The 23998-nt window shown below is 35.0% G+C and overlaps 3 protein-coding genes and 1 pseudogene across 8 annotated transcripts; 2 read left to right on the forward strand and 2 right to left on the reverse strand.

Moving 5' to 3' along the window:
• The first annotated feature begins 428 nt into the window (after positions 1-428).
• Positions 429-3253, forward strand: LOC140814262 (putative MO25-like protein At5g47540; annotated as a pseudogene).
• Positions 3254-4924: 1671 nt separating this feature from the next.
• Positions 4925-10751, reverse strand: LOC140814588 (kinesin-like protein KIN-12F). The gene is made up of 16 exons (XM_073173614.1): positions 10314-10751; positions 10025-10159; positions 9799-9882; positions 9589-9714; positions 9439-9498; positions 9309-9362; positions 9113-9205; positions 8911-9006; positions 8510-8658; positions 8176-8325; positions 7817-7946; positions 6760-7741; positions 6602-6657; positions 6375-6518; positions 5513-6310; positions 4925-5437 (listed from the first exon to the last, which is right to left on the reverse strand). Exons 1-16 carry the CDS (start codon positions 10608-10610, stop codon positions 5177-5179), a joined length of 3615 nt encoding a protein of 1204 aa, XP_073029715.1. The 5' UTR covers positions 10611-10751; the 3' UTR covers positions 4925-5176.
• Positions 10752-14413: 3662 nt separating this feature from the next.
• On the forward strand, positions 14414-17010 carry LOC140813695 (uncharacterized). Of its 3 annotated transcripts, none has more exons than XM_073172336.1 (2): positions 14414-15051; positions 15543-17010. In XM_073172336.1, exon 2 carries the CDS (start codon positions 15563-15565, stop codon positions 16880-16882), a length of 1320 nt encoding a protein of 439 aa, XP_073028437.1. In that variant the 5' UTR covers positions 14414-15051; positions 15543-15562; the 3' UTR covers positions 16883-17010. The 3 variants fall into 3 exon arrangements, with proteins under 3 accessions (XP_073028437.1, XP_073028438.1, XP_073028439.1); XM_073172337.1 differs by having other exon boundaries at positions 14414-14863; XM_073172338.1 differs by having other exon boundaries at positions 14415-14602.
• Positions 17011-19094: 2084 nt separating this feature from the next.
• On the reverse strand, positions 19095-22454 carry LOC140814473 (heterogeneous nuclear ribonucleoprotein 1-like). Of its 4 annotated transcripts, XR_012114108.1 has the most exons (6): positions 21957-22249; positions 21421-21647; positions 20028-21204; positions 19865-19949; positions 19616-19658; positions 19095-19512 (listed from the first exon to the last, which is right to left on the reverse strand). XR_012114108.1 is itself a non-coding variant. In XM_073173478.1 (5 exons), exons 2-4 carry the CDS (start codon positions 21640-21642, stop codon positions 19645-19647), a joined length of 1413 nt encoding a protein of 470 aa, XP_073029579.1. In that variant the 5' UTR covers positions 21643-21647; positions 22256-22454; the 3' UTR covers positions 19095-19512; positions 19616-19644. The 4 variants fall into 4 exon arrangements, 3 of the variants coding, with proteins under 3 accessions (XP_073029579.1, XP_073029578.1, XP_073029577.1); XM_073173478.1 differs by lacking the exons at positions 19865-19949; positions 21957-22249 and adding an exon at positions 22256-22454; XM_073173477.1 differs by lacking the exon at positions 19865-19949 and having other exon boundaries at positions 22020-22249.
• Positions 22455-23998: the final 1544 nt, after the last annotated feature.

The raw sequence follows: 23998 nt of genomic DNA on the forward strand, positions 1-23998 counted from the left end.
ATACGACTTTGAGACCGTCTTACACAAGTTTTTACCTTGATAACGTTCCTAAAACATAGTAATATACCCTAGAGTAGCTAATAGCTTTGACTCCCTTTATTTGGATTTTAAAACTAATCATTGTACGACTCTTTTGGTTAAAAAGCACAATTTCCGAAACCGCTTTGACCTGGTTTTAAGGGGGACAAGCGAAAAACCGTACAAAGTACAAAACAATACGACGTCCAAGGATTTAGGAAACTGCAGTCTTATCAATAAATCAGACAAATTTAAGTACACGTTAATGCATTTATCATAACAACCTAAGAATTTCCCACGATTCCTATGAATTCGGAGTTCCCATAATTAAGAAGTCTGAGTTGCACAAAACCCAACCGCATAATCAGTATATGGCGTCGCTCATTAATAACGATCCCATGCAATGTAATAATACCAGCCACAAACCCGGTCGTGTACCAAAACTGAATCCATTAATTCCATTCCATTTGCTTTCATCTTTTTCAATCTCGAGACAGAACAGCACATGAGACTCTATCATCATCCATTAACCTTGACGGGTCCTTTATAAAAGCGACCATGCCGGCAGAATCTCATTCCCTTTCCCAGGGGAAAGAGATTTCTGTTGCTGCGAACAAGGAGAGGAAGAAAGATGGCAAGCCGATGAAGAGGTCGGGTTCTTCTTTGAATTTTAAGAAGCTTGTTCCCAAGATTCTGCGCAGCGCTTCCATGAAGAATCTGTTCAAATCCAAGAAACCTCGGACTCCTGTCGATGTCGTGCGTAACACCAGGTCTTTGCTTTTGTATCTTGATTCTGCCACCGATACAGCCGGCAAGCCTAAACGAGATGAAAAGGTTGTTCATTTATTTATCCCTTTTTCCATATTCATAATATATTGTTATTTTTTGGCACTGAGTGATGAATGATGATTAATGCTTGATCCGCTGGTGCCTTTTTAACGCGTGCATGGGATTGCTATCTTGTTCTTTTTACTGTATAGTTTCTCTTCTTATATTTTCACATTGGAGGGGTGGTTAGTAGTATGAGATCTGCCAAATCGTTTTTGTCGTAACAAAAGCTAAAGATATGAGAATGCCAAAAAAGATCCATCCATTTCGGATGATGGAGTCGAACTGAGCGGTGGATTATCTTTTCCTACAATAATTTCTCTGGATCATTTGATTATATTATCTTTGAATTTGATACTAAGGAGTATTGATATACTAGCCTTTTGATTCAGTAAGGACTTCTGATTTCAGTTGGAGCAATTAGATTCTCTTATCAGGGAGCTGAAGTCAATTCTGTACGGTATTGATGATTCTGAACCCGTCGCAGAAGCCTGTGCCCAATTGACTCAAGAGTTCTTCCACGAAGATACCCTTCGTCTCCTCATTCAGACTCTCCCAAAATTGAACTTTGAGGTACGCAAACTACACAGAATATAATTTATTCTGTGTTTTTCTTTTTTCTTTTTTGCATATTATTTATTCTGTTACTCGTTAAGCAATGCAGATTAACATGTTACTATTATCATTTTGGTTCTTGAACTTATCGGGGTTTCATTCTTTTCATAGACACGCAAAGATGTGACTCAAATCGTCGCAAATTTGCAGAGACAACCGGTTCAGTCACGGTTGATTGCTTCTGAATACTTGGAAGCCAATCTCGATCTTATGGATCAGCTGATAACTGGGTGAGCTACCCTTGATTTGGCAATGATTTTTCATTCATAATTACAGATATTTGAGCAACGTTTTTTGTTCTTAATAGTCGCACATTAATGATTAATTCCCTTTCCATTTTCCATACAGTTATGGCGATCCTGTAAATGCCTTGCATTTTGGAGGAATGTTGAGGGAGTCAATACGACATCAAGTCGTCGCCAGGTAACACCTCCAGCATGAATCTTTAATCTTTGCAAGAAACTCTTGATTTGTATCATCCCTGCAGATACGTTTTAAAATCTGAGCATTTGAAGAAGTTTTTCGACTACGTGCAACTACCAAATTTCGATGTTGCTTCAGATGCCGCAGCAACCTTTAAGGTAGTTGTATGTGCATCGTTAAAGTCCTAGATTTATGAATCTTTAAGAAGAAGATGTCTAATAACTAGCTACACGTATGGTTTCTGCAATATATTACAGGAGCTTCTTACAAGGCATAAGTCCACCGTTTCAGAATTTCTTACCATAAACTACCGCTGGGTACGTTCTTTCCTCCGCCTGCAACATAAAAATACATTATTATTATTTTAAAAGACTTTTCATTCTGCGTATTCCTGCAGTTTTTCGTTGAATTCAATTCTAAGTTGCTGGAATCCACAAATTACATGACAAGAAGATATGCTATCAAGGTACAAATCTTTGGATATCTAATGTTTATGCACGATTTCGTCTGAATTCATGATGATGATTTTCCAGTACATTTTTTTTTCAGCTATTGGGAGATATTCTGCTGGATCGTTCGAACTCTAACGTGATGATACGTTATGTCAGCTCTAAAGATAACCTGAGAGTCCAAATGAATCTTTTGAGGGTAAAAGCATTTCTGGATCACTTACTAGCAGACTAAAATACAATATATTATGTGAATAAGCGAGAACTTGATGTTGCAGGAATCACAGAAGAACATACAGATTGATGCCTTCCATGTTTTCAAGGTATTCACATCAAAAACATGAAATCAGTTGCCAAAATTATATAAAACTTGGCATTAATTCCGATCATTTTAAAGTTCTAACTCATCAGTACTCCGGCATCTTGCAGCTTTTCGTGGCTAACCAGTGCAAACCCGCTGACTATTATCAACATTCTATGCGCAAACAGAAGTAAACTTCTACGCTTCTTCGATGGATTCGCCATTGAAAAAGGTTATGAATCACTTCTGTTTTTTTTTTTAAATTATTATGGTGGCAAGTAATTATGTGGATCAGATGTAGGATTTGGTAAATCTTTCCTACTATACATCCGCTAATATTACACTTTGTATGCTGATCTCCTATGGTGTTTTAAAGAAGTGTTTAATTTGTTATGCAGAGGATGAGATGTTTGAATCAGACAAAGCTCAAGTCATTAAAGAAATTGAAGAACTTCAGCCAACAACACCAATTACTTGCTCGGGGGAATTGTTCAAACCCATTGCAGTATAATTAATTAGTGATACGGTTTTCTATTTCCACTTATTTATTACGTTTATCATCCAAATTCAGGTGATTGTTAGCTGGTTTTTTCGAATTATTTTGAATTGAATAAAAACATTCATGGAGTTAATAAGAATATAAGATAGATATTTTATTCCAGGCACGTACGCACCAAGTGTAATTTAAATCATAGCCCGGTCCCAATGTATATACTAAGATCTCAATTGTTGTAGCTGTTGATAAAACAGACCAACATAACCTCAGCTAAAATAACAGCCACCAAAAACAAGAAAACCAAACAAAATTCTCATCAAGAATCGTCGGTACGACAACAAAATTGTTGATCAACTCTCAAGAACACAAGTAAATCTTTGTTAAATGTTAATAAAATCGCAAAAGGCATAACAAATAGATAAAATAAAAGTGATATTCGATTGAAAAATTTTGCGGACTTGATACAGAGAGGTTAAGCACCACCTGCACCGTTTCCTTTCTTTTTCTGGATTTTCTTCATGTAAAACTCCAATTCCTTGCCTTCCAAATTAAAATATACCTACTAAAAAAGATAGAACAAATTGATGCACATTAAAACCAATACATTTACTTAAAAAAAAAAAGAAGAACTGTACTATAGCAATAGTCAGTGAGTTGATGTGCGTATAACAGTGTAAACGTACATGGAAATTAGTAGACTACATGAATCATGTATTTTGGCCAAAAGAGTAGATGGAAAATATGCGGCCAAAGTGCTGAATTCTTCCTGAAGTTCTTTACAACGTTTCTCTGAACATGGTTGCTTTTCTTACCTCTTCAGCAGCAGTGGCGTCAGTTTCTTAAAGCCACAAGCTATAAAAACCATAAAAACGTACAACTTCATTTACAAAGACATCATTTATTTTCATGACAGTTAATCAAGATATGACAAGAAATGCTGTATAAAATACTTTTAAACTCTGAATCAAAGACCATAGACAAAGAAAAATAGGCCATGTTTTCAAAGATATAAAAAAAAAAGCTCATGTATCTCTCCATCCTTCTTCAAAGCAGTCTTCTTTTTGCGACCCATGTCTGCTTAAATGGTGCAGCATCCACTTGAACAATCGCACCCTTCACCAAAGTCTCTGTCCTAACCAACTCATTGTTTGATGACCTTTGTTTTTTTAACATGACTATACCAAAAAGCTTGGGCTACTGTCCATACTTATGTCCCATTTTATATCGACCCAAATTCGACCCAATTATAATAAATCACTCAAGTGATTAAAAAAATTTACATTATTGCACATTTGGCACTTGTATTTGGCATATTACAACAAACACCCCAGAATTACTTACTAGCTTCTTCTTTTCTTAGTGCAGAGAGACATATAATTAGCATTGATGATTAAACTCTTCCAACACTTCGTTCATGAAGCTCAAAATTTTAGTTAAAGAGCAAAACTCATGTTCAAGAACGTTGTCATATATAATCACCATGTTATTTTATACAGTGGTGCGTGCATGTTTTTTTAATAAAGAAATTATTATATCATATGCAGAAACAAATAAATTTGCAAACTATACAAAGTGGGGATCGTCAAATGTTTATTTGTATAAATTGCGCCAGATATATCATCAGTACAAAACTAATTGTTCCTACACATCATAAAAGGGGTGTTTTTTTTGTTTTTTTTGTTTTTTTTTTTCATATTTTCACAATAGATCTTCTCACACAATATACCAACATCACGAAGGGCCAACAAATCTAACAATTGGAATGATAGGTAAGATTAAGAGTAATATCTTAAAAATGCAGTTGAAAGTTTGTTTTTTCACTTTGAATACACTCTATAGATGCATGATGCATAGCAATGTGGCGGATAGATGACTCCACACGCATTTTAGAAACTTTTACATATGTTATTATGTTCCAAGTCACTCCAAAATAATGCCACCAATAAATAAACTTTGAAAGCAGACGATAAGATCATATACTTTCCTACGTAAAGTTCTTAGGTTATGTAAATTGCATGATACCCAAGTAGGGGAACATGCTCCAAATCAGTTAAAACCAGAGTAGTGATGATCTTGGTAAATTGCACCAAATTCTGCCCTCCAAGCCTGATCATCATCATATACATGATCACCGTGTGTTACATCTGAGTCTTCACGATATAGGGGACGTTGTAATGCAGCTTCAGGCAACCTGCTCTGTGCAAGGTACTGTTTCATTGTAATAATCTCCATCTTGTGCTTTCTTTTCAGTTTCTCCATTTGTTTTTTTAATTTGTCATTCTCTTCCTCAATCATTGTGTTCTTCTCCTGCAAAACAAAGCAGAAAAGTTACGAAAATGTGGCTTGCCAGATACTAGAAAGAACTTGTGTGTGTGAAATTACCTCAGCTACTGAAGCTGCTTCTTCTACTTCTCTCAACCTAACAAGAAGTTCACCTGCGGCGTGCACAGCTTCTGCTGTATCTTTGAGTTGAATTTTAAGATTTTGGTTCTCCTTCTTTAGTAACTCCCTTTCCCTCTCTCTTTCCGCCCTCGAAGAGGAAAGCTCTGCTGCAAAGGCCTTAGCAAAACGAGAGCCATGGCAACCCTTGGATCCTGCTTTAGCAGCTGCCCTTTTCACCTCTGCTATGCTCTCCATAATCGCTCGATGCTTTAATACTATGTCATTGTATGTCTCCTGTAGCTCTGCATAGTGCTCGATCATTCTAGCTTGCCCAATGACAGATCTTTTGAGGGCATCATCCAACTCTTCCGTGCACTTCTTCTCTAGTCTCAACTCCAATTCAACCTGTTCCGCTCGATGACGATTATTTTCTATATCGATTCTTAATTCATCAGTCAGTGATATCCAGTCACTCTCCATTTCCATCCACTTCTGCCTTTCCTTCTCGAATTCTCCTCCACTAATGCTTTGAGAATTTGCGCAACTTTTTCTAAACTGGATAGATTGAGACAGCAAAGAAGATCTGAGCTTGTCTGTTGATCTTCTAGTTGGTGTGTCGGTATACATCTGCAGTTGAGTTTTTAATGTTTCAATTTCTTTAATAAGCGCCTCTTTTTCTTCCACACTGAAGGATTTTTTCATAGAATGATTCAAGTCTTCCTGGACTTCTTTAATTTCACACTGCTCCTTCACAACTTCTGAATCAAGATTTTCATCGCCATGAAATGCCGCAACAAGCTACAAGGAACAACAGAATCCATAAAGACACAAAAATAGTAGGAATATCAAACAAAGTCCATACCTGATTTTCAGCATCTTTTGAGCGACACTTATCATGTTCATCCTCGCTGATAGGTGGCAGCTGCTTCTTCGTGTCACTGAAACTGGAAGAATTGTTGCACTCTCTAACATCAGCCTGATTAGCCTCACACATGTGTTGCTCTAGCTGCAGTGAAAACAGGTCGTTATAGCATATTTTTCGGATAAACATACCCCACATTTACATCAGAAAGGAAAAAGTCCTATCACCAGTTTCCTTAGATACTCAATTTCAGCTGCTTGCTCATTGCATTTGCTGCCGAGCTCTAATCTTTCTCTACATCCTGTGCACAAAAGACAGGGAGAAATGTAAAAGAGAAAAAGAAAATGGTATGGCATTGGAAATTTAGAATTAAGCAGCTTTAGACCCACCTTGGTCACTGGAATCCCCAATCCATTTGAATTTTCTGATGCATCCACCGTTATTATCTGTGTCTTCAAACTATCCTCACTCTCTCGGCTTTGACATTTTATGCAAACAAAGGAAGCAGATGAAGGATCTGAAGTTTGGCCATTTACTGGCGAGGTTTGAACAAAAGTACTGCCCTTGTCAACTGATGATAGGCACGGTTTGAGTGCCAAGTGTTCAAATGAGAAGGAGGCGGATGATCTAGTTTTTGTGGAGTTCTTTTGGTGATAGTCAATGATCTGTAATCCTCTGTGAAGGCTAGCTGCCAAGGACTCAGTAGGGACAGGAAAAATTGTACTGGATCTTAGAGACGAATTACAGAGATCAGATTGTTGGTGTGATTGACGTAACACATCCAGACTTTTGGAAGTCTGTATAGCATCTTCCTGATTTGAGAGATGATTTGATAAGAAAATTAAGCTTTTCCTCTGGGAACTCTTGATTTTAGGAGATTCGGAAAAAACAGGATCTTGTAGGTCTCCTGCCAAAGGATCCGTCACAATTGAGTTCGTAGAAATTTGATCAAGTTCTTCCACCTGGGTAACATTTTTCAGGTGTGGCAATTTTGTATGAGTTTCACAGGAATTGATTTCTCCATTCTCACTGTCTTCTGAGCAACTCAAATAGTGTTCACAGGAGAAGCCTGTTTCACAGCCTTCAGCAGAGTACAAGAGAGCACTACTCTCCCCATTCTCAGAATCTTCTCTTACATTTTCGTCATGAGAAACTCGAATATTGTCAATCTGAAGCTTTAGTTCTTTTACATCATCCTTGTCGATACATAAATCTGTTTCAGAGTCCTTGTCTATTTGTGGTAAGATTAGTGAACGATTGAGGCTGCGTCTCAAATGGTTCAAGCTTTCACGCACATTGCCTCCTCTGAAGTGTCCACCACTGCTGAGTAAGTCACATGTGCTGGATTTAGCTCTCATGAGTTCTTCCTGCATTCAGTCAATTATATTCAAGATATCAAGCACAAAAACTTTGTAAAACTCTTCACTTAGTAGTTATAAGACCTTTAGTTGCCGGATCTGATCACTCAAGTCGTTAACATCGTCTTCTGTGATCTCATTTATTACAGGTTCATTCTTTACAAACTTTGCCCGTAGTCCAAATCTGAGTGTACTCAGAGTGTCACTCTTACTTCTGCTCATATATCAAAGACAAAGCATAAGAAAATATAAGAATCAATGATACAATGGGTAAAATAGATAATAATCAGAGAAAGACAATTCTACAAGCCAAAGAACCACTTCTTACTTAATGGCTTTTAGTACCTGTTGTCTGGAGAAACGGCACATATAATGGAGAGAAAACTATTCTACCAAATTTATATCTAGAATATCAGTAAATAAAACTCAATGGTTTTTAGTACTTGTTGTCTGGAGAAACGGCACATATAATGGAGAGCTTAGCATTGCCGCCAAATGAGTCTCTCAAAACATGAGTAAGACTTGAACTTCTATATGAAACATCTTCAGTTTTCCTTGATTGAGTTCCATCAGCGAGATTATTAACCAAGTTCCTGCACATTTACAGAGAGTCCAGCTCATTATATTTCTATGTATATTTTAGATCACCCAGTTTGACAAATCAATTGAGGATATGGATGGAAATATTTTACTTGAAATCCAAGGTATTTTGTTACTTTGCATGGTTAAAAAAAGAAAACCCGAGACCCAAATAAAACTAGTGTTCACCGTACATACCCTAGCTGTGATATTGTCTTCATTATATATTTTCTTTCTTTCAAGTGCTGTCGGCTAGCATCCTCAGGTGCGCTTCTCTCGAATCCAGCAAGGTCGACGAGACTTATTCTACTTGTCTTTGAACTACCAAAGCACTTCGATGAGGTCTCCTGAGAGAGCAATTATTTAATCGAGTTATGAAATTTAGTCACTGAAACAACAATAGCAAAGAAAAAATTATTCATAGACGTCAAATAGTTTTCACTTATGTCTTTTGCACCATCATGTCTGAAAAACCATGTGCTTAATGAACGTGATTTGGTTTCAAAATGAACAGATTTTCTTTCATTATTTCTTTTGGGGTTGGAAGGAGGAGAAATTTCTGGAGCTAATTGTATGATATCCTGCGATATACCGCGTACCTTGCACCAGGACTCAATAATGCATGTGAACACGATATGGGATCTCGAGCTCTTAGAATTCACGCTTGTCGCTCCAATTTTTCTGTTTGACAAACCCTGCAGCATGAAGTTGAATTACAATACAGTAATATTCAATTGGTAAATATATTTCTATAAATTCGTGAGGGAATATTTTATGTTTACACAACAGTAATTGCTATACCTTAATCAAAATTTGGGTGACATCCTCATAGTTGTTCACGTACTCCTCACTTAAATTCTCCACATAAAACCCATTTTTGGGATCATCTTTTAGCTAAAAAAGGTTATCCATCAGTTGATCATAAAAACTTAATGATGGACTATGGACAGAATAACATTGTTATATTTCCATGTATCCTGAGAAGCAGTGAATTTACCACCAGATTTCGTTGAATAGGATGGAGCAGATCTCCAATTTTCTCACCATATACCTGCAGCAACAATCTATAGGTGATTAGGGGCTTCATTAGAAACCAAGCCAAGAACCAATGGCCCTGAAATAATCACCTCAAGAAACGAGCACCGGCATTGATAGTTTGTCTGCCTGCCACCAGTGTTATCTTGCTCCTACGCGATAATTATGATTACATACAATCAGTTCAAAGAAAATGGCCAACTCACGTTTCAATTTTTTGACTACCAGGGAACATATCCTACCTTTTGAATCTCGGAGAAAACATTCTTGAAAATGCGGGGCACAATACCTTGAAGACCACTTGATGATGGACCTTCAATCATTGCACTTGGGGGTCCCCACATAGTATAAGTCTTCCCACTTCCAGTCTGGTATTAATAGTAAATCAAACAATACCTCGTGTTCATAAAATCGGGCGTCAAATTTAGACTATGATCGGCCAAAAAAGTTACCTTTCCATAAGCCACAATTGTTGTGTTATAACCTGATAGAGCATCCTTGACCAAAGGAGCACCAATCAATCGGTAGACGTCCTCCTATGAAAAAAAACCCACTTAATTGTTCAACTAAGATTCTTATATTTTACCTAGAGACACCACCAAAAAATGCCTTTGATGTATACTACGTGTCTCCTTTCCACTTGTGAAATATAAAGAATTCTTCAAAAACTCTTCAAACCTGAGTTGAATTTGAGTCCATCACCGAGTCAAATGTAAACTTCCTTTCAGCAATAGCCACCGATTCCTCTGAAACTTTTCTGACCAAAGTATCTCCAATTCCAAGACCATTCACCGGCCTAATCCTTACCACAACCTAATGACATAACAGATACTACATAATTCAAAACCAGCACATATGATAAAGTAAAAAAATTCCTAAAATAATCAATACATAGATTCTGAAGAAATAAATCTATATTAAATCGAATTAATAATTTCCCAAATGACTGATACTTCAATCCCAGTACCTTGACCGGTGCATCTGGAGCTTCAGACACAGTTTCTTGCATCAAAGATGCGGTGGATTCTTTGGGTTTTAATGCTGTTTTTTTAAAGAATGGGATTGAAGGAGACAGTGGAGGATCGCAGATCTGAATGTTGGGATCAGTCGGGACAACGTTTTCACCATCAGATCTGAACTTATTCCGGCGTACTGGCATTGTCTTTACTTTCGATTTCTGAAGCAAATTTCTGAAAGGAGCGGACGCTGTTATGTTTTCAAAGAATCTGTTGCTCTCATGTACCTCGGAATTGGCCTTCGCCATTAATAGATTGAACAAGAAAGCTGTGTGTATACTCCGATTCGAAACTGAAAATCGCTTGTTTATGATGGACAATCTGAATGAAACAGAAGAAATAGGGTTTCTCCGTGTAAGAAATAATGGTTTGATTCAAATGTTAAAAGGGAAAAAAGACGTTAGAATTGTCATAGTGACCGTTGAAATGCCTAGCGCCTGTGGGGGCGTTTGAAAGTTTAAAATTGATGACAAAAATAGCCGTTTCTATTGGTCTGGACCTTTGTGGCACCCCCGATTCCATGTTTCCAGCCCATACAAATTGGGCCCAGATTGAGTCCACAATAGACATCAATTGATCCATTTAGGCCTCAACCATGATACAAATACGAATAAGCAATGAATGAGTGTGTAACCATTTAAATATATCCGTGGACTCCCATTGGATTAATACAAAATGTAATTTAAGACATGAAAAATGGTATTGGAGTGTAATATTTTCAATCATGTATTGTTTTTTGAATCAATTATAAGTCTTATGATTATGTTCCGACGGTCAATTTTAATCATTATAGTCAAAATCATATGATTAAATGACCAGTGTCATTGTTAAAATTTGTGTTGTTCAACGAACGTGCAATATCATGAATTTATTATCCATGTAATTATAAAATTTTAACAATGATATTGTCTATTTAATACATGATTTTGATTAACTAAAATTGATCGTCGAAACATAATTGTTAATTGTTTTAACGAAATCTTAAAGAGTAAAATTATGACACTCCAATACATCTTCTTTTTTTTTTTTGGTAGAAACTACAATCAGGTAGCTTGAATTCAATCATTTACTAATTTATTTGCTATCACACACACACACACACACACACACACACACACACACACACATATATATATATATATATATATATATATATATATCTTCGTGCAAAACATCAATAATAGAATCTGGCGGTAGAGTCCAGATCATGGGACAAGCTTGGAAACAAGCTACCTTAGCAAGATTATGGACAACCTTATTTGCTTGTCGTCGGGTAAAGCAGACCTTGTATGATGGTCGTTGATGAAGAATTACTCGGTACGCAGAAATTAAAATACCAAATTCTGAATCATTATCTCCTTTTGAATTAACTGCGTCAATTACTGCTTTAGAGTCTAATTCAAATATTACCTCTTGTAAGCTCATGTCTTCAACCCAACAAAGAGCCTCCTTAAAGGTCATTGCTTCTGCTTCTTTGATTCTCATTAGGCTTGGGAGGGCATTTGTTCTGGCACTTATGAAAAGAGCTCTTGAAGTCTCGAAGCACCATTCTCAATCTTGTGTTTCTCCTTTCATTCTGTAGTGTTGCATCTAATTATATTTAAATGCTGGTGCTTGTGGTTTTCTTCAGGTATAAGACTGATTGGACGGCTGTCTAATAGTTTCATTTGATATCCCAATGTCATGCATCTTCTTCCAGTCAAATAACAACTTCATCGTTGAATCTACAATTTGACGAGCTGCAGTTGATATAATATTCCATAGTTTCTCGTTGCGAGCTCTCCATATACCCTCCAATACATCTTTTGAGAAACTAAAAAATTAAATTGCTTAAAATTATGCACGATAATGCTAAAAATTCCTTACTTAAATCTTTGAAAAGGAATACAATAATGGCCTCCTATAGTTGAAGAAACAATGTGCGTGTGAGAAATTTGGTGGAAATGAAATATGGCAATGGGCCAATCTCACCACTCGATAATTGCCAACCCTATACCGTATTCAAAGAGTACAAAATAGTCAACTTTATTTATTTTTATTGAAATTTTTAATTTTTTTAAAATAATTTATCCACAACCCGAATTTTCCAATTGGAAAGTATTGTCTATAATATTAAAATTTATTTATATTTGTATTTGAATATTGTATACTTTAATCTCTGGGTTTTTTATATAATATTTTAATATAAAACAAATAATAATGTGTTTAAAATGAAAATATTTAATTATAAATTTTATTTTATTATGAGATGAATATAAATGAATAGATTTCAATGTCATAATTTTTTTTTTAGTTTTTAAATTACTTTTTAAATGATTTTTATAATATAATTATCAAAATTCAAAAATTATTTAATTTTAAGCTTGTCCAACGGATCTAACCTAGAATAAACCCGTTGGATTTTGGGTTCGGGGTAGGACAAATCTCGAGTTTGACCATCCCGTTTATATTCTTGATATTGAAGCTAAAAATTAGTTGCATTTCAAATTTGTGGGGAATAATAACTAGTGAAAAGTAGGAAGAAAGTGTCATTTTTTCAACTATAATATAACCCTTTGGAAAAAAGTGAGGAAAAGGCAATGTTGGGGTGATATTTTTGTCATAAACAAATATGAATAGTCAAACTATTGCATTTAATAAATTTGAATTTTTGTCAGTTGGATAACTAAAAAAAATGTATAATAAACAAATAATAAATTGAAAGACGTGGATAAATTATATAATTCGATAATTTTATTGCTCAAAATATATCACATTATTTGTGTAAAATGACCTAAGCTCAAGAAATATTTCGTTATTTATCTCATCGGGCTATCCTGCAAACAGATACACACACCAAACTTATGATAAATAAATGAAAATTTATCACCCCTTCCTTGTGAGTAACCTTATCAAACTATTCCTCAACACCATAAATAACCCTAACAAACTTATAGATTTAGAGCCAAACCAAATCGAACTTTCATTGAACCAAAGTAGAGTTATTATTGTTAGCTGTACCACGTCGGTTAAATAAAATATTGAGAGTTGCATATATAGACTTGGACAATTCTTCTCTCTTGCGTTAGTTTTTGGAGTTGAGTTAGGTCCAAATTCCAATCTTAATATGATATCAGAGCTCAGGTTCTACCGTTATGTGTTGGATTGCCCATAGTTGAGACATCTGTTCTGCTCATAATTGGGTCATTTGTAAACTTCACGCTCCATATGTTCATTCATGGATCTTTTAAACTATATTTTGAGGTTGAGTTAAGTTCAAATTCAAACCATAACAATCAACAAAATATAAAAAATAGAGACATTAACATTTGGCTTCTCGGCATATATATATATATATATATATATATATATATATATATATATATATATATATATCTGTATGTGTGTGTGTGAATAATTATATTCGCTTTTCGCCACATGAATATAAATATGTATTGAATTTTGGCAAATTAATTAATATATAGTAAGGCTTGCACTTTCCCTAGGCTAAGACCATCAAATATCATGGCCAACTTTTTTTGGTAGCCAAGTTCATTGTTAATGATGTACAAATTAAGAAGAAAAAAAACATGAAAAACGAGAAAACTCTTACCGTATTGTTCTTATACAGAGTATGATATTTTGGATTTTTTGTTTAATCACAATTTGATTGACAATTTAATCAATTAAACTAAATATATTTATTTATTCATAATCAATTCTATATTTTATCCAACTATTTTAATAATCACCCAATAAATTATCTGCCGATGAAAGGCCAATCCAGAAGTCAGATAAAGTAATTATTGTTAAAATTATGATTTCATTAATGAGTGAAACGGGATTTGCTTTAATTAGCAATAAACTATGAATTGATGTGAAAGCAATCCGCAAATGTAGGAATAATTGCTGAAAATGCCGACACAGAGCACTTTCGAGTTCTCAACCACATCGAGCAGCACGTGATCGCGACGCACCGATTGTACCGGAACCCATTTGTTATGTGCATCGCACTCAAACGCATTCTGATTGGCTTGCCTTTCTTTATCGCGTGACACTAATGAAAATTCACAGTAAAGCTGACAGAAAAAGGCCGATGATAATAATTATTATTATCCCGAAAAAAGAATTACAAAAAAAATCCCATTTTTATATGTCACCGTTCATAATCTTCCCACAAGATCACGTTCTGTGTACTGCACTAAGTCTCAAGCACCTTGTTTCCTCGAATCGCCTGTAATCGTTTGGATTTTAGTATCAGGTGCCGCGTAAAGTGGACTTGACTTTTGGAATTTGTAACCGTTGGAATTTTTTGTTTACTTCTTTGAAATTATTCCTTTTGCTTTGATTGATTTTGCCTTTGCCTTTTCTTGATTTGTTTTTCCCGGGTTCTTTTCAAGATGATATTTTTGTATGCTTTTAGATTTGCGTGAGATGTGTGTGTCTTTGTTACTGTTATGTCGATATGAGGAAAAGTTGTTAACTTTATTGGGGTGTGGTGAAATCTTGATCAGAAATGCTGGTGAGTTGTGTCTATTTTTCAGATTCTGGTGTTTGTCTTTCCAGTGGAACATGGGTACTAAAGATATTGGGGAAAATACGTGTTTCGTTTTTTTCTTTACCTTTTGTTTTACTTCATGAATTTCGCTTAACTACTACTTAATTTGGATCCGGGTTTCAGATTTTAGGTTGGCTACATCTGGTGAATTGGTATTTTTTTCCTATCCCTTGCAATATTTTTGTTACTGAATGTTCTTGTACTTTGCTGTTCTTGATTATAAATATATTAGACAGGTCCAATACTCTGTGAATTCCCTACTTTCCCCACTGGTTTTCTTTCTCACTTGGCTTGGCTTTCCCTTTGTCGGATGTTTTTCATTTTGTTAGATGCAGTCTTCTTGCCTTTAGATCCGTATCTTACAGTCTGGGTTATGAAATTTGGGTTTTTTTTGTTTAACTTGTTTTCTGCCTTAAAACTCTCCCGAAAACATAACCATCAGTGGTTTTGTTTAATTTTATCGGTTTTCTTATCTAAAGAATCTGGGAGTGTATTTCAGGGAGAAAACATGTGAATGTTGGGGATTGCACTTAAAATATATATATTCTGATTCGTAGTTATACTGGATTAGTTTGTGCATACCAGATGGTTAATATGTTTGATTGCGTATTTCTGATAGTATCAAAATTCAATTGCTTTGCAGGTTAATTTTGGATCATACTAATGGATTCTCCTCAATCAGTGGTGTCACCGTTCCAGGGTTCTTATGTTTTTTCCGAGCCTGAGAAACAAAATGCTAATGTTGCTTTAGAAAACTCCAGATTCACGCCAAAGGAGATCAATTTTCAAGGAAAGGAAGCCTCAATGGATAATCTAGACGAAATTGTAGGTGTTTTGGAGGTCTACATACATGAAGCTAGGGACATCCACAACATATGCATCTACCAAAAGCAAGATGTTTATGCTAAATTATGTCTGACTAATGATCCTGAAGATACGGTTTCCACCAAAATCATCAATGGTGGTGGGAGGAATCCAGTATTCAGCGAGAATCTTTGTCTTAATGTTCGGAAAGTTGATTCCTCCCTCAAATGTGAGATATGGATGCTAAGCAGGGTGAGGAACTATCTTGAAGATCAGTTGCTGGGATTTGCTTTGATTCCAGTTTCTGACATTCTCTTGCACAATGGCAAGCTCGAAAAGGAGTTTTCTCTATCCTCGACTGATCTATTCCACTCGCCAGCAGGATTTGTGCAGTTGTCTGTCTCGTTTGATGGAGCTCCACCTGAAGTTATTCCGATTTCTGCACCACCAAAGACTGTGGTGAACGATTCTACTGTGCAGGACATCGAGATTGTCGAGTCTATTCCTTTTGACCTAGAGAAGATTGAGTTTCCTGATCCAAAGATCGCAAACGAAAATAATAAGATGGTTGAAGAGTATTTTGCAATGCCATGTACCACAGTGGACTCTCAAAATTCGGACAATCTGGCCAGTTCTGACAGCGAAAATCAAGTAAGATCGGAGGTTGAGATCAAGCATGAGCATGGGAATAGTTTGTCGGTGGCCACTGCAAGTTCAAGACCACCTAATCCAAATATTCATTTCCCCTCAAGCAGCATATCAGCAAGTGGAACTTCAACTGCGTCTCTTCCTGCGAGTTCTAAGTCTTCCGACCCTCCTAAGGATTCAAAATCTTTGAATGAGGAAAACCCTCTACCTCCTAAAGATGACGCAAAGGAAAAAAGTCCCAACAATTCGAAGTCCGACAGTAATGCATCAATTGATGTGTCTGATGTTGCATTTGCAAAGCCTGTTGTCACTGTGAATATTGAACCAGAGCTTAAGGTGGATCAGCAGGAGATTGTGGATATGTACATGAAGAGCATGCAGCAGTTCACCGAGTCATTAGCCAAAATGAAGCTTCCGGTAGACTTTCAAAGCGGGCCTACTAGCTCTGAAAACTCAAGTTCAGATCTGAATTCACCGGCATCTAAGAACTCTGGATCTCGTGTGTTCTATGGCAGTAGAGCTTTCTTCTAAGCATTTCACCGAAAGATTAAAGAGTACACAGTGACTTTAGGTGTTTAGGACCGGACCTGACCTGACCTGACCTTAAGTATTATTGTATGTGGAATGTTTTAAGTTATGGAAAAGTTCTCGACTTACTATACCGTTATGTACCTTGTACTGTAATATTCTGATATCTTTGCTAGTAGTCAATTAACCCTTCACCAATAGCTTCCAGCCAAACTTTATATATTTGTCTTTGTCTTTGAAAATAAATCATGGCAAACATTTCTCATGAGTCTTGACCAGCTAAGTTATGTTTATATATCAATTGCTTAAAAAATTTGTAAAAATAAAACTGAGTTATGCATGTTTATCCATATTTGCAAGATATTATCTTTGTAAGAAAAAATGCTCCAGCTCCCACTAAGCTTACTCCTAATATTTCAGACAACATTACTTGATGTATTTGTTACATCTGAAACCCTCTGTTGTATATATGTCTGAAACATTTTGTGTCAAACTTGTTTCTTTTAATAGATTTTTGGTTTAGTTTCAAAGTAGAACTGATCTATGTGTCTCAATATACTGCTTTGCTTGGCCATTCCTAAAGCTTTAAGAAACTTTCGATAAGTCATAACATTGATGAAGTTTTCAGTTTCTTGGTAACAATATGAACCTGCTTGAGAAAGGAGGAAAATGTGAAGATCAAGGCTTCCATGTCTCATTCCCTTCAGAAACCATTGAAGATCTTTCAAGTCCTACTTATTGTCATTTGAATGAACTTTCACTGAATTCTTTGAGTTGAGAGAGTTTATTGAGAAAATATTGAAGATCAATGAGTTCTTTAGATGGACATATGATCAAAATCTTTGTGAAATAGTACAAAAATTTGGTCTCTTGTTCTCGATATTGCCCATTGATCACAAGTGTCATCATACCATGTCATTTCGGTGGATCGAATGAATCATATCATTGTAAAAATCTACCTGTTATTTGGTCCGGATTAAATTAGGCGGCTCATTAGCTTTAGTATTATGTTAGTCATCTCATACTAAATAATTCGTCATGTCTCACCAATTTTTTTTACAGTTTTAAGCTTGCATAATATCTTTTGTATTGCTTTAATGAAGTTATTTTATTAATGATTTTCATACATTCTCCCATTCTTCTTGCTTTATGTTAAATTTCAAATGTTTTTCTTTTTCTTAGTTATAGTTTATTTTTTTAAAAAAAATTCTTCAACTAATTAAATTATATGAATACATGGAAATCACTTGTGACGATTGCTAGTATAATTATTATCTAGCATATAAGTCAATCGAGAATTTAATTTTCCTGAAAATTTGTGTGGAAAAAATACACATTCATTTATTTTTAGGAAATACAAATACTATAGACTGCTTGTGATCACTAAAAAATTGTTTCTTTATTATGATTTAAAAAATCAATATTATATCTTTCTTAAAGCCAAATTATGTTTTAGCTTCTACTTAATTTAATCAATATCAAAATATTATCAACTTCTGATTTTTCTACACTTCTTCATGATATAAATTTAATCATTTCATTGAAAACAGAAATTAGACTTAGCCAGGGGTCAGGTTTGACCCGGACCCGAACCATAACCCCCATGTGGTCAACAGACAGTTAAGTGGGTCAACAGGTTTGACACGAAAACATGACCAAATCGTCCTAAGGGGGTCCGGTTATGATTTACTGGTAGAAACCGTTGACCCGACAAGTCTGACCCAACAAGTCCAACTCAGCAGGTCGTACTATATTTTGTTTTAAAAAAATTAAATTAGAGTGACCATCGTGCAAATGATGCTTTTTATTTTTAAATTATTATTATTATTATTATTACAAATGAAAATTAGGTATGACGATTTTGAGAATTTAAGAGATTAACTTCTCATTTTATAGATTTACAATCACATTTTTTCACTAAATTTTTTATGTAAGAGAATGCATAATTATTGGAAGGTAATATGCATTGTCCCACGTCGAAATTTTAGTGAAAGACAAGGCATTACAAAACTATAAAATGATAAACTTATCCCTTAAATTGTAATTCATAATTTCACATTTCTACATGTAATTATGGTATATATTATTATTATTATTATTATCAGTGAAGAGTTTATCATTTTCTTCAAATTTTTTTTTAAAAAAAAATCTAACCAGAACAGGACCCGATCTGACAACGAGCGGGCTGGTGAAGGATTGTTTATGTTAAATGAAATCAAACGAAGAAAAATTTCAACAAACATCTCCACAGATACATAACCTGTACTAAATGAATGTATCATATTGAATCTTTTCTTTTTAGATATCTCTAACAGGAACACAATAATTAGGTGCTCTTCTTATATTTCATGCTAACCAAGCCAGCATAACCTCACAATAAAACCTGAGAAAAATCAAGAGTCTCAAGACGAAAAGGAACTAAAAACTTGTCCAGAAAATGGTGAAAAAACCAAAGAGCTAAACTCTAGTTTCCATAGGCACTCTCTCCTTTTGAAGAAACAAAATAGTGCAGGAATCGTCTTCAAGAATACATCTCGCGATCTGGTTCACATCTTAATCAAAATGCCGGGAGAAAAAAGCCTCAAACCTTTTCCTTTGTAAATGTATACTTCCATTTCAGACCACTGTTGCATCTGCAAGATAACGGAAGCACGATAAGTCAGGCAGACACATTTGTCTACGAGGGACACATACAAAGTCGCATGATTCATGTGTTTTTTGTAAAGGATTCCTCACCTACATTATCTTCAGAAAACCGAAACTTCCTAAGCAGCAATTCCTGCATATAGTCATGGGAAAAAAGTTATGATTATCACGTATCTTTTGTTTTCAACTCCAAGATTTTTTTCTATGCAAGGTGCTAAAACGATTTCAACTTTAGCTATACTTTATAAATGAACTAAGGTGAGAGTTAGCTACATATATTATCACACTTTTAATGAAAGAAAAAAGGAAATAAAGCAAAGAAAAGAAAAGATTCATTACAGGAGTCGAGTAGCTGTTTTAACATCTAGAAAAACATTTGCATCAAGAAGACATTCATCTCAATCATCCAACTCCAGCCTTTAACCTACAATATAGCTAACGTGTTTCGGTCTTTTGAAATAACAATATTTTTTAATTTTGCACAAGTACGGGAAAGTAATACCTCTACTGGATCGGCTAGTTGGGATGCTATAGCCAACCATGTAATCAGAATCTTTAGCAAAGTCCTCTTCAGAATGTCCAAGCCCATAACCAAAAGAATCCGAACCATTCAGCTCTGAAGATGCAGTTTGCCAAGTTGAATCACCATAGTTAGCTCCACCTTGGTAAAAGTCCCGAAAAGAACCCTCAAAACCTCCACCTGATGCAGCAAACGAAGATGTAGTCGCCGCTCCCATTCCACCATTTCTTCCAAGTCCTACTGCTCCAAGTGCATTACTATTTTCTCCACCTCTGTATACCGAGGAGCTTCCACCAAACAAGGTGGCAATAGGAGAACCACCCCAATTTTCTCTACTGTTTCCAAAGACTCCAAAATCGCCGGTCTTAGAACCAGAGTATGGAACAAAATTTACATTATTTGGAGACGTATTCAGGCCAGCATTTCCCCATGTGTTTGTAGATAACGAGTGCAAAAATGAGTCCCAGCGGCTGTTGTTTGCATTGTAACCAATAGGAGTGTTGTATCTGCCCTGGTTATTGTTGAAATAGAGATTCACAGCACGACCAGAACCTATGTCGTTTCTTGAACCGGAACTGGCCCCCGCAAAGCCAGCATTCATCCCTTGCCCGATGCCTAAACTAGTTCCATACGTTGGAGAACCTAAATTTGAGAAACCTGCACGAGCACTAGCTAATGGACTGAATCTACCATCCATCCTGATTCCATAGGCTCCAAGTGAGCCAAGATTATATGCAGGGGCATGGCTGGTTAGTAAGTCGTTGGTTCTGCTAAAACCGTAATTGTAACCAATAACTGGGCTCCTGCTTGGCCCAGGAGACAATTCTTTTGGAACCGCTCGTTTTACCTCCACCATCTTCCCATTAAGTTCATGAAACGTTTTGTGCAACACCTTATCCACAGCATCCTCCGAATCATATGTTATGAATCCGAAACCTCTCGGCCTTTGAGTGATGTGATCATACATCACTACTACATCTGTTATGTTACCAAAGTGATTGAAGTAATTTTTGAAGTCAGCCTCAGTAACAGAAGATGCCAATCCTCCTACAAAAATCTTTTTCGTTCGACCAGGTCCAGGAGATCCCTGGATGCTGTTGCCATGGTTTCGAGTTAACAGGTTTTGATCATCTCTTGGAACAGCTTTCTTTGCTTCCACCTACACCATAAAAGAAAAATATGACAATGTTGCATTTATCATTGTAAGAATCATTAAACTCAAAAAACATCCATTGGCATCTACAGAGCAGAGGATAGGATATAGTAAATTTGAAATCAAAGGATATTACTCAGACAGCACCACCAGCTATTATCGGCAATACAAATGCAGCAATTTGAGCGCATTGTGATCCCATAAGACAACTAATGAACTTACTGTCCTTCCATCGATCACATGCTTCTCCTTGACTACTCTTTCAGCAACCATTGGATCGGCGAACACTACAAAACCGAAGCCACGAGCACGTCCAGTAGAACGATCCCTCATAATGACTGCCTCCACCACTTCTCCATAAGCTCCAAAATATTCTGTAAGGCGATCCTCGTTGGTGTCCCAAGAAATCCCACCAATAAAGAGCTTACCTTGATCCACCTCCATCTTTTCTGTAATTTCAAATCCTGTTATCCTAAGTTTTACTGATAATCCATCAAAACAGAACCAAAAAATTTTGAAAGACAGCAAGATAAACATTGACAGAATCAGCGAGGACTCCAAGCATCTGTGAATTGAGCGAATCCACTAAGCAATGAGATGACTAATTCAACTACCAAAACATACGCTGAATCACATAGATGACAGATTTTTGCTGCAAAACAAGTAAGCGATAAAATTTCCTGGCTAGAAATAATCAAAAGGTCAATCCAACAGATCGAAATCTGATCAGTAAGCTAGCCTAAAGACAAGAACTATACCAATCCAAGAAAATAAGGCAGGAACCCAGTAGCAGTAAGCAATCAACATAAAGTGGGAATTACTGGATTTCTTTAAACAATCGGATCCTCCATTCATCGATTAAGAATCGATTCTTTTACTGTGAAAAATAAAATCTTTTTAAGATCAAACAGACCCACAATCTGAAAAACTACAATCCGTAATGTTAGCATGAACTCAGTTTCAGGACTCCCGTGGAAGAACAGATGAAACCAAGATCTAATAAAAAGAAAACACACATGTGCATAGATGAAAAATAGAGACTAAGTTCATCTCTCACTTTCTTTTCTGTCTCTCCAGAGGTCATTCCCTTATTTTCCTTTCTGTTCTTGTCATTCCACTTGTTGTGAACAAAATCAATGAAATGGAATTCTTAGCTTAGTTGAGAAAGATGTAAAATTTGTATTTATAAAATATTTAAGGGGGAGAAAGAGAGAGAAATGGAGAGAGTTTAGGCAAATCTCTGGTGTGGTGTTAGAATATTTGGAATTCTAGGTGGATGATGTTGAGGAATTTTACTTAAAAAATAATAATAATAATAATAATAATAATAATAATAATAATAATAATAATAATAATAATAATCTCCTAAAAAAATAATTATAAGAATTATAATGCTAAAACATAATAAGGCCCATTCAAAATTAAAATAAATAAAAGTTTACAAAAAAACTAAAATAAATAAATAAAGCTTATATTTCCTTTGGTTTTCGGTCTATCGTATAAAAATATTCAGCAGAAATTTATTTTCACTAATTATAATAAATTATTAGTTTTAGCCTTTGAAAGTAATCAAATTTTTTAAATCATAAATGCAATTGGGAAAGATTCAGTTGGTTTAAAGTGTGAGTAAATAATCAATTTATATTGTATTTTTATGTTAAATTAAACTGAGTGTTAGTGTATTAAATAGTAGGGTTTGTTTTTCGAAAAGCTCGGATATAAGTAAATGGAACAAATTGTAATTTTAACTTTATAATATCATCATTTGACGTTATAAGTTACAGTACTGCCTCAAATATTTACAATTCTTGATCTTACAAAAGATAATAAAAATACAAATTCAACATAAAAATATTTAAATCAGGCATATATATTTAGTTCAAGAAATTTACTTTGGTGGCTTACTTTTTCGTCTCGATTTTAAGTTAATGTATATTTACTTAATTAGATTATGGGAAAATTTATCTTATTGTTACATAAGTTGCTCATTATTGATTTTTGATAATCTTCAATTTATGATCTTATTCTCTGATTTACTTTTTTTTCCAAATTAATTCACTTGCGTCTTTTGCTATTTATCAGTTATCACCCGACTTCCTTTGCTTGGAAGCCTGGGGATTTTCCTTTTTGGTTTGTAAAACTTGTAACTAAAGATATTTCTCAATCTCAATAATACTACAAGTTTTGTGATCAAAAAAAAAAAAAAAAATTTCATGAGGTATTGACATATCAAAAATATTTTATGTCAAGCCTTATTTTTTGACATCATGTCAACACTAGATAAAAAAAAAGATTAAAATTGAATATATATATATATATATATATATATAAATGAACTAAGACCATAGTTCATTGAATTATCCATCCAATTGCATATGATGTATTTAATTAGCGGGGCTTTACATCATATAGCGTTATCATGTTACAAAGATGTGATGTGTAATAAGTTCAAGATTTTAGATTTAGGACGAATTTAACAAGATTTTGCGGAATGAGAGCAAAGGAAATGTGTAATAAGTTCATTGGCGAATGAGAAATATTCAGTTCATTCATGTCTGATGAAAAGATTAACGGTGGATGAAATCAGTGCTCTAAAAGGTACGCTTAAACTTGAAATTCGACAAAAACGTTTCGCTTCGGAGAAAAGTGGAAAAAAGCGGTCACGAATTAAGAGTAATTAACGTTTAATTAAACGTGTTTAAGTACAATTAATCGCATCTGTTATTTTTATAATATTTTTTTATATGTCTTTTTATTTTAAAATAATAAATTAGATTTATAATTTAGATGTTTATTATTT

Source organism: Primulina eburnea, chromosome 15, assembly GCF_022965805.1.
Source record: "Primulina eburnea isolate SZY01 chromosome 15, ASM2296580v1, whole genome shotgun sequence".
Lineage (NCBI taxonomy): Eukaryota > Viridiplantae > Streptophyta > Magnoliopsida > Lamiales > Gesneriaceae > Primulina > Primulina eburnea.

Bases quoted from the DNA above. Each gene is read 5' to 3' on its own strand.
- LOC140814588 (XM_073173614.1), bottom strand. From the start codon at position 10,610: ATGGCGAAGGCCAATTCCGAGGTACATGAGAGCAACAGATTCTTTGAA. The intron at 10,160-10,313 runs GTACTGGGATTG...TTATGTCATTAG, and splicing joins CTCCAGATGCACCGGTCAAG to GTTGTGGTAAGGATTAGGCC. The intron at 5,438-5,512 runs GTAATTTCACAC...TTTGTTTTGCAG, and splicing joins AAGCAGCTTCAGTAGCTGAG to GAGAAGAACACAATGATTGA.
- LOC140813695 (XM_073172336.1), top strand. From the start codon at position 15,563: ATGGATTCTCCTCAATCAGTGGTGTCACCGTTCCAGGGTTCTTATGTT.
- LOC140814473 (XM_073173476.1), bottom strand. From the start codon at position 22,053: ATGAATGGAGGATCCGATTGTTTAAAGAAATCCAGTAATTCCCACTTT. The intron at 21,648-21,956 runs GTATAGTTCTTG...TTGAAATTACAG, and splicing joins TGCCTTATTTTCTTGGATTG to AAAAGATGGAGGTGGATCAA. The intron at 21,205-21,420 runs GTAAGTTCATTA...TTTATGGTGTAG, and splicing joins ATGTGATCGATGGAAGGACA to GTGGAAGCAAAGAAAGCTGT.